The 9,460-nt window shown below is 38.3% G+C and overlaps 1 protein-coding gene across 1 annotated transcript in view; it reads left to right on the forward strand.

The window, feature by feature from the left end:
* LOC138028644 (uncharacterized) overlaps nucleotides 1-6,954 on the forward strand; it is a 26,051-nt gene extending 19,097 nt beyond the window's left edge. The window contains exons 6-10 of the mRNA XM_068876245.1: nucleotides 574-672; nucleotides 2,189-2,274; nucleotides 2,419-2,452; nucleotides 3,502-3,640; nucleotides 4,856-6,954. Of these exons, the coding sequence (XP_068732346.1) occupies nucleotides 574-672; nucleotides 2,189-2,274; nucleotides 2,419-2,452; nucleotides 3,502-3,640; nucleotides 4,856-6,309 (1,812 nt within the window). The 3' untranslated portion in view covers nucleotides 6,310-6,954. The remainder of the gene's footprint in view (nucleotides 1-573; nucleotides 673-2,188; nucleotides 2,275-2,418; nucleotides 2,453-3,501; nucleotides 3,641-4,855) is intronic.
* Nucleotides 6,955-9,460: the final 2,506 nt, after the last annotated feature.

A 9,460-nucleotide genomic window follows, 5' to 3' on the forward strand; every position in this document is an offset into this window, starting at 1 on the left:
TAGAAGAAACAATTGCTTAAGGACGGTGCCTACTAATTCAAAGGTATTCTTGCACGGGTTTATAAATATGCGGGAAAAGCAGATCTCAACAAGTGTTATTAAAATCCAAAAAGAAAATTGGGGGTAACCACACATTTTTCAAAGATAATTAGTCAAAAATATCTGCAAAAAGCTTTAAAATACAAAGCAATGTATGGCATTCCTTTCCAAATTAAAGCTTAATTATCTCTGAAAAATGCATGGTTACCCCCAATTTTCTTTTTGGATTCCAAGAGCCCTTGTTAAGTTTTGCTTTCTCCGCATAAATTTTAACTGCGCAAAAATATCCCAGCATTAGTAAGCAGTACCGATAGGAAATCTGAATATCTGGAGATGCGCAGAACATATGCGCAAATTAACAATAGTAGGCACCGTCCTTAAATTGTCCAGCTACAATATAAGAGCAAGGATCACTTCTTTTTTGTGCAAAACTCTAAATTTCATGAAGCATCATTGTTGCTATGGTATTGTTAATATCATTGTTTTTGTTTCACAATAATATTATGGTGTCATCCTTTGTGATGGTGATTCAAGGAGTGCTTGGAATGTGCTGAGAAGTATTGTGTGCGCTGCTTCATGTCTTTTCATCAAAAGGGAGCTCTCAAGAAACACAACACTCAATCAATTGATCAGGTGTGTGACAAAAGGTTGTGTCTATAGGTGTAGTTGCTGTGAGATTCACAAAACCATAAACAGTGGCCATAAGAAAGACATGTAGATTTTAAAAATAATACAAATGTAGTTTGATTGTTGCAAAGAAAAGATGATTACAAAAGTGTCTATTGAACAAGTGTGTCACTAGCAGAGGTTGGGTGCCTGTCAGACATCCAGCAGCTTCAACTATTGGTAGCCAGCTCCAAGATGAAGACTGCTTCCATGGCTGGGGATTTCTGGCAACCCAGTCTTGAGCTCCCATGCAGCATGGGAGACAGGCACCCATTACACTTATTAAAACAGTGGTAGGGGGAGGGAGGGAAGTGGAAATAACTGCTGAAAATGATCCACAAATGCACTTTTTCTGCAAAATATCTACAACACTACAGTTACACCCTTGTGCACCAACTATGCCAATGGCCATATCTGGCACAACGCTCCTGTTGTTGAGGAGCTTCCACTATTGGTAGCCAGCTCCAAGATGAAGACTGGAAACTAGGCATTTTAAAGTTTTTTTCTCAAAACCTAGCATAGGTACCCCAAGCTCACAGAGAATCGTTGGGTTACAGAAATTTTATGAGGGTTTGTATGGGGAATTTAGCGATCATTATTTAGGGCATTAAAATAGAAATAAGAATACATCAGAATTTCTTACCTTGCCTCCTTGTCTTATTTGTGGTACCGGGGGTATGTTCTTGGCATTTCTGGCTGTTTCAGTGCGATTCTAGGGAGTTTTAGTTCTACCGTTGCTCTCTCATACATATAATATATAGAGCGAAAACAGCGAACCTACAACCCACTGGAATAGCACTGAAATGGCCAAAGTACGCCACAAAAACACTGATAAGGTATCAAGAAGACAACGTAAGGCATTTTTGTTCGATTCATGTTCTTTATTTTCGACTCCTAACGCGTTTGCAAATTCTCATACAATGCTTCTAATTTTAAGTTATCGTGATGCTCAAATTACATCGTTAGCTTGGGGTACCTGTGAACTTAGCTGTTTGACCAGGGTCAAAATTTTGGTAATTAGTAAACAATATGAAGACGAAACCGTCAACATTTAAAAAAAAAAGATCTATGTGGCAGTTTTTCAGTTATCAAATTAGACGAAAATCGACGTTTTGCTATTTGTCAGACAGATTTACTATTTGTTTCCATACATGATTATTTTTCTTGCTAAGGAAATACTGAAATTTTAAGATGGGGTTGTATGGTTAGTTTTTGAGAAAAAGGCCTTTGAAATGTCTAGTTTCCAGTCCCCCCTCCAGGAGCTTGATCACTATATTTAGCATTTTTACCCTGATTTGTATTTATCTTTTGGGTAAAATTACATTTTACATCAATTGCAGTGACTTACACTTCAGAAGAGCCGTCCTGTTGCTTCTATTTCACAGGTTTCAAGATCTTGATCTTTTTCTTCCGAAAACTGTATAAAGCCACCTTAACTGCATTATATGTGATTGAATGTTTTTTCTCTGTTTTTATGTCACAGGGCAAAGGAGGGGTAATAAAGGAAAAAGAGGGAAACTCCATTAACAATACCACGCCCCAATTATCACCTTACAAAGATCACTCAAGGTATATTAAGTCATTGTTTACTTGTGCTTTTTGAATGTTAAGAAGGGAATATTAATTAATATGGTGCCTACCATTACCTTAGTTTTTAATTAAATGCAAAGTTGAATCTTCCAATGTTGTTGTTTTTTTTTTGTATTCCTGCAGAGTACCCTTCCAAGTTCAGAGGGACTCCTTGAGGGTAAGAATGTGCTTACAAGGCAACCTTAGTTCTTTGTCCATGTTGCCACAACAGTAGTATTTTGAAAGGAAACAGGGTGGAAAACACTTTCAAGTTAATATAAATCTAAAAATATCTGGGACCAGTTCCTGAAAGGTGTAATAACTCTATTGCAGGGATAAATATGCCTTATTCCAGCACATTTATTCCTGGAATAGAGTTATTACACCTTTCAGGTCAACTGGCCCCAGGTCTTCAGCCAGGCATTTCTGTTAATAAAATGAGAAAATATCGTAAAAGTTGACTCTGGCTAAAAAAGGATGAATAACTTGGACGTTTCAGTTACTCCTGTAACGTTCTTCAGCAAAATGTAAATTGCGGCGGTGTCTCCATTGTAATATACCGGTATATAAGATAATTTAAAAAATTAATACAGAGAGGGTGACAATGAGAATACTAAACGTGGGTAGAAAGGAAAAAAATTACTGTACTTTACTTTACTTTACTTAAATATAAATGTAAGGATATCCTACAGAATTGACTACTGGATTTTTTTTAGACAAGATAATACTTATGTTGCCGTGCATACTTTAGTTGAAATATTTAGTAAATATTGAATTTAAAATTTTCAGTTTAATTTCTATCATGCATTTGTTTTATTCTACCTTTTGTAATAAAATATGTATTCGCTGTCATTTTAGTTAAATATGTTGATGTTCGTGTACACTGCATCTCTTCTCTTTATAGTTGTTTCAACCCCTATTATTGTAATCTTTTACTTTTCCTTCCTGCATCGATTAGCTAGGCTATTTTCCGGGTAAGGATCAATGGAAAATGTATAAAAGGTTACTGTTGAAATAAAGAAAGAAAGAAAGAAAATAAAGTGGTTGTGGGTTCATTTTCCTCCCTGGCCAGTTTTTCACTTTTTCTCTCCGGGGCTAATGCATAGCTGGAATCAACCGGTCAATAAGCACTATAACTTACAGGCTGATACTGACTTATGTTTGTATAATGTATACCTCCTTGGGTTGGTAAAATGATTGATTGTGATTGTCTTTGTTGCATTATAGTCCAGTGAATCCACAAGACGGCAAGGTGGTTCCCTTTTGGAAGGTTCATACAATGAAGAGGAAAGTGCACAGTCCTTTGCACAAGCACTTATGCAGTGGAGGAAAAATGGTGGAGGGAACCCAACAGATAGTAGCAAAAGTATGTTTGAGTCAATTTGCCTTGGCATTCTCTCACACTGATGTGACTCCCAGAATACGAAGTATATCCTTGCATAAGTGCAATCCTAAGAGTCTTTGTAACAGGAGAGAGTTAATTTTTATCACAAAGAGTTCTAAACAAATCTGTTTTATTACACCCTAACCCTAACCCTAACCCTAACCTCTCTTGGGAGACTCTCATGTTAAATGGGTCTTGAAAACACGTTTACTAGGCCTAACGGTTTATCGTAAGCTTACATGAATACCACATGTTTTGGAAACCAAGAAGACCTTTGCAACCAACATAGATTTATTGAAACCATCCAGGTTCTTACCAACGAAGGTTTCACGCGAATTTTATTTTAAAGTGATTTTACCGTCCGTGTAGTATGGCTTGATACTGTGGGGTGCATGTAGAAATTTTGATTTGTTCTGTTCTATGGAACGTTTACACTGTAGAGCAGCTAGAATTATCTTCACCTTACGTTAGGATATGGCGTCATGTGAAGTGCTGGAGGGCGACCAGTGGCCTACTCTGTTTTCAATCTACAAGATGGATATTTTAAAGCTTTTCTATAAAGCGCACAATGAGATCCTGCCAGGATATCTTCTCTAAACGTTCCAACAGCTATGTCTTAAGGGGAGATGATTCACTGCTGGTATCAAGGTCAAAAACTAGATATATGAAGGATTCCCTCGCTTATAGAGGTGCAATCCTGTGGAACACCATTTGTTTAAATGAGCCTGGATTCTTACACAGAAACCAGAATGAGCTGTACAATCCATTGAAGACAAAATCCTATTTCAGAGACTTTAAATTTAACGTAGTTTCAGCTTCAGTTGTTCGGTACCGAAATGATGATTTTATTTATATTTGATTGTATTCACTGTAAATATTGTACATATTTGATGTTCGCTGGTGAATAGATTTTTTAAATTTTTTTAATTTACACACGACCCCACAAGCTTGTCAGCTTTATTGTTATCGTGTCAAAATAAAGGTATTCTGTTCTGTTCTCTTCTACATTGCATGATCTTGGGCTGATAAGAACAGAGCCCTCTCATTTTATCATTCGAACTATGCATGTTCTCCTATTATCTTTATCCTTGTTGCACCAAACTTGAAGATGAAAATAAGGCAAATATAATGACGTTGATGTTATTTAGCTAAGAGGGTTAGATGCTGATTTTGTTCCTATTATATATACTATTTCAGACACGACCTGCGAGACAAGTACCACACCTGAACCTCCCAAGCAACAAGAATTCAAAGTAACCTTTGGACCTAACAAGTCTTTAAGCTACCTCGACCGCATGTTATTGAAGAAACACCATGACCCTAAGCAAACTCCTCAGTCAATACATCCAACGGAGTTTGAAAGCGTGATATCGAAACAAAGATCTCCAAGAGATGACTTACAAACTGGAACTGAAAACCAACTGGGAACAAACTACAGAGAAATATTCCAAAATTTAGGTGCCCCAAACAAGAAAATGTCTCAATATGATACAGAAACGTGCATCAAATCGAAAGGTGTTTTATCGATTGAAGAGGTTAATGGTGATCATGGTTCAAATTGGGAAGAGACAGCTGCCTGTATTATCGAGGAAGATTATACTCTGCCTCATCCCGAGAGTAGATCCTTGTCACGTTCGCCGAAAGTCAGTTTTGAGTGCATGACCTCGTCCGGACATTTTTTGGCTAACAGTGATGCATTGCACTTGGAAGATGTTTCACCACCAAGGCTTAGTAATACAGCGCCTCATCTGACTCTTGCACAAGAAAAACTCAGCGGTAATGTCTTTAAACGTGTGTGGAGCCCTAAACCATGTCATATGGGTCTGTCGAAGTTTTTCATGGCAGGTGTTGTGGACAACAACTCAAGAGGAAGGACGTGTGGTGACAGCGGGGCAGAGTTAGGGCCATCGTCCGTTAACATGGATATTGTAAGAAAGAGTTTGTTATCGCAGAATCTGTGGAAACCACATGAAAGTGTATCAGAGACTGCAATTGAAGGCAGTCCGATAAGAGAGGAAAAAGAACAGCCAGATACTACTACTGATAAAGAACCTGTAATTCCTCTGTTGCTTGAACCAGAATTATCAGCAAAGAACCATGACAGGCCAGACTCCAGATCGTCTACGGTAGCTGAACCAGTTTCAAGTGATCCGCATCATCAATCTCTGATTCATGACTTTGGGATTGTGGATTTTTTGAAAATACAACCGAACCTATGCAATGGCTTTGAAAACTACAACCTTATCCATCGTGTATCCACTGTTTCCCCACTCACACTTAGTCCGAATCCTCCAACCTCTTATTGGTCAGATGATAGCGATGATGAATTTTTAGAACAAATCTGTTATCAGACATTCAAAGATGAACAGAAGGCGGACCAAGACGAGGCTGATCGTTCAACTTTAACCGATCTGGCATGGGAGCTAGCCTCGACAACAGGCCGATTAACTCGCTCTGAAGTGGACGAGGACAATAGAGAAGAGGTCGAGGGGGTGTCTGACCACGATAGTATTGAAAATAATGACTATGGCTCAGGGTTGAGTTCTAGTGAGGAGGAGGCAGCTTATGACAATCGTAGTGAAAATTTAAGTGAATCAAACGACGAAGAGGAAAATACTTTAGCGGAAGCAGTCGTTTATGAACTGAAATGAACATGTCATGTCACTGACTTTCCGTTAGACGTCCTCCAGTTGAGTTAATATTTTCCCTTTAGGGTTAGGAAACGGGCCAAAATTTATGAAAGGACTGATTTCCTCCACTGGTTGACATCTTTGGATACCCACAGAGAAAAAATGGAATGTAAATATTTCTGTAAAGTAACAAAATGACTGGTTCAGTAGAAACAGCTATAATTCAGAGAGACTCGTTTGCCGAATGCTGGAACATTTAGATGTATATCTTGCATTTCAATGCGTCTTAAATTGTGCCGGGTTCGCCAACCTTGTTCCCAGGGTCTCTCTTCTCTGCCTCCTTTGTTGTTGAGAAAAGAAATCCGTTCTCGCCCTTAAATTCACGATTATCCTGAATTGTTAATTTGCTTTGAATTCACTATTATCGTGAATTTAGAAGACTGAAAGCTTGATATGGATTATGGGAAATGATCATATTTGTTCGAAAAAATAACCCAAATGTATGGACATAGGTCTCAAACCTGGGAATGTTGATTAACCCGTCACCTAACCACTCGACCACCACACCGCTAGCTGCCCAGGGACAATATTTAAACACTATTTGATAATGCTGTATTATCACTCGTCAACAAGCAACATTAAACACTACAAAAGGTCGGTTTCCAACTTCACGACAAAGTTAAACATTTCAAAATTACAGCTTTGGCCTAAATTATCAATCTGGCTTAGGCCTGATTACTCTTCAGCAGCGATATTCTGTGGTAGACTTCTTGATCTTCAGTGGTAAAGCGGAAAGAAGCGGTAGAAACTCCGGGTTCAAATCCAGTCCACGTATATTTTACAATTAGTATATACTAAAACAGTGGATAGCGTTGAACGCGGGCGCTGATTGGCACGTCAAACTCCGAATATCCTGTGCTATTTACCGCCGAGCAACTCGGGGAAAAATGGCGTTCCGATTTGCATCCGTGACAAGTGAAGAAAACATCCAAATTAATTTTTTGTGCTGTATGTTATCTCACTGTTTTAGTATATACTAAAACAACTATTCACCTCAGTGTCGGTGGCTAGCGTTGGATATTTACCTCGCCACTTCGCGGCTCGCTGAATATCCCCCGCTAGCCACCTCCACTTCGGTGAATAGTTGTTAACTAGCCACCTCCACTTTGGTGAATAGTTGTTTTAGTGTATACTAAAACAGTGAGATAGTATAGCACGAAAAGATGATTTCAATTCATTTATTTCTGCAAAGATTACAATATGTTCGGGCGCGAATTGCTCGGAGGTGAATAGCAATGGACACCGGAGTTTGAGTAGCCAATCAGCGCGCGCGTTCAATATACTCAAATTTATTATTATTGTTGTTGTTGTTATTATTATTATTATTATTATTATTATTATTATTATTATTATTATTATTTTCTCTGCTACCACAAGTCCTGGAACACTGTCCAAAATTCATGAAAAAAAGATTCCCCGGTAACGTGGTTGAAGGTTCGAACGGGTCATGGAAAGCCTGAAAAGTCATGGAATTTAAGGTGCTACTGTGATCAAAATATTGCTTTCTATTTTCTTCGGATTTTGAAAGTGTGATTGCCTAACACTTGACAGGCAAAAGTTTGAGCTTTGATTTTTATTCAAAGGTTGTTTACTTTGAGCGTAAGTTTTGGACTTCATGGTCCACCATTATTCACGTTCCAAACTAACTGATTGGACATCAAAAGATTGGTTCTAGGGAAAAGTGACGTCATTGATGCACTGGCTTAAATTTCAGGGTGTAAACGCAGTTTATTAATTATCTATACTAGTTTAAAAGGCTGAAAGCCCGAAACTCTAATTTAGCCGCGTACACGCGCATCGCGTTCTTAAACCATTGAATCTTGACGTTATTTCTCCACGATCCAGCTCTCCCAAGACTTTAAAGTTAGTAATGGCCGTGCATAAAATGGAAAAATTCCAGTGAAATAAACAGGTGTTGAGGGGTGCGTGTAACTGATCACCGCTGTAACAGTTTAGGAATCCAAAGGAAAATAAAACTTGATTTTTTTGCCGGGTCATAGTAGCACTTTAGGAAATCCATTTTCCAGGCCTGGAAAGTCATTGAATTTTATTGTTAGTCATGGAAAGTCATAGTAAATTATAATTATAAATGGTGAATTAATCATTGCAGTGTCAAAGCAAGGATAAGATAAAGACTAGTTTCTATCAAATAATCGGAAGTTTGCAGTGCTTTCAAAACCAGCCGTCGCGTCCAACGGCAACTTTCACATTTGCTACGCCTGCTTTGATGCTTTCCCCTGGATAAAATATATAAACCTTTCTCAAAAGAGCCAAGTTTCCGATAAAATGTACGTAGGTAAATAATCATGGAACACTCATTGAGAATTTCGGTGGTTTCTTTTCGGGAAGCGTAGGAGAAACCAACTGCTCGCATGGTAACAAGATGTTGCTCAACGGACTGTGAGGGCAATTTGACGTTGACTTGAAGTATTCTCTAGTACTGTTTTTTATCCAACGATAAAGCTAACAAAAGGAAGGTTTTCGTTTAGAAGTTTAACTCGGGAGTTCTCTTATTTCGAACTGTAGAAAAATGCCAGTGGCAAGTAATTCCCGCCATTTTGTGGTAACCAATCAAAGCATTACAAAACAACATCACAGCCAATCAAAGAGGAGCATTTACCCCACGTGATCTGAAGAGGCAGCTGCGCCCACTTTTCAAACGGCTCCCATCTGGCAGACGTAATGAAAACAAGTTCTGACGCGAAACGAAATAGTTTACTCCTTTTTAACCGAAATCTTAAGCCAAGAAAGATAAAAAGAGACGGCCTCAGCATTACAGAAGTTTTCAGTCAAGATGATACGTGATCTTTGAGGTGAGTTTTTAAGTAGATGTTGTTAGAGTTTGCAATATTCGAGCGCGAAAGTTACAGTAACACGGCCCGACTTTGTGTTGCAAAATTCCTCATTTATGTTGGTTTTCAAAGTAATTGCTAGTTTACTTTTACTCTGTAAGTTTTAGTTCTTTTCCCTCGAGTTTAACTTTAGCCTAATTCCCAGGGAAAACGGCATTTCAACCACTAATCACGGATTATTGCAAACACGCGACATTTAAACATAAAGCTTAATTTTTCATTGTGCATAAAGAAGTCGTGACGTTGAACTTCCTTGAGCG

The sequence above is a fragment of the Montipora capricornis genome, chromosome 13 (assembly GCF_036669925.1).
Source record: "Montipora capricornis isolate CH-2021 chromosome 13, ASM3666992v2, whole genome shotgun sequence".
Taxonomy (NCBI): domain Eukaryota; kingdom Metazoa; phylum Cnidaria; class Anthozoa; order Scleractinia; family Acroporidae; genus Montipora; species Montipora capricornis.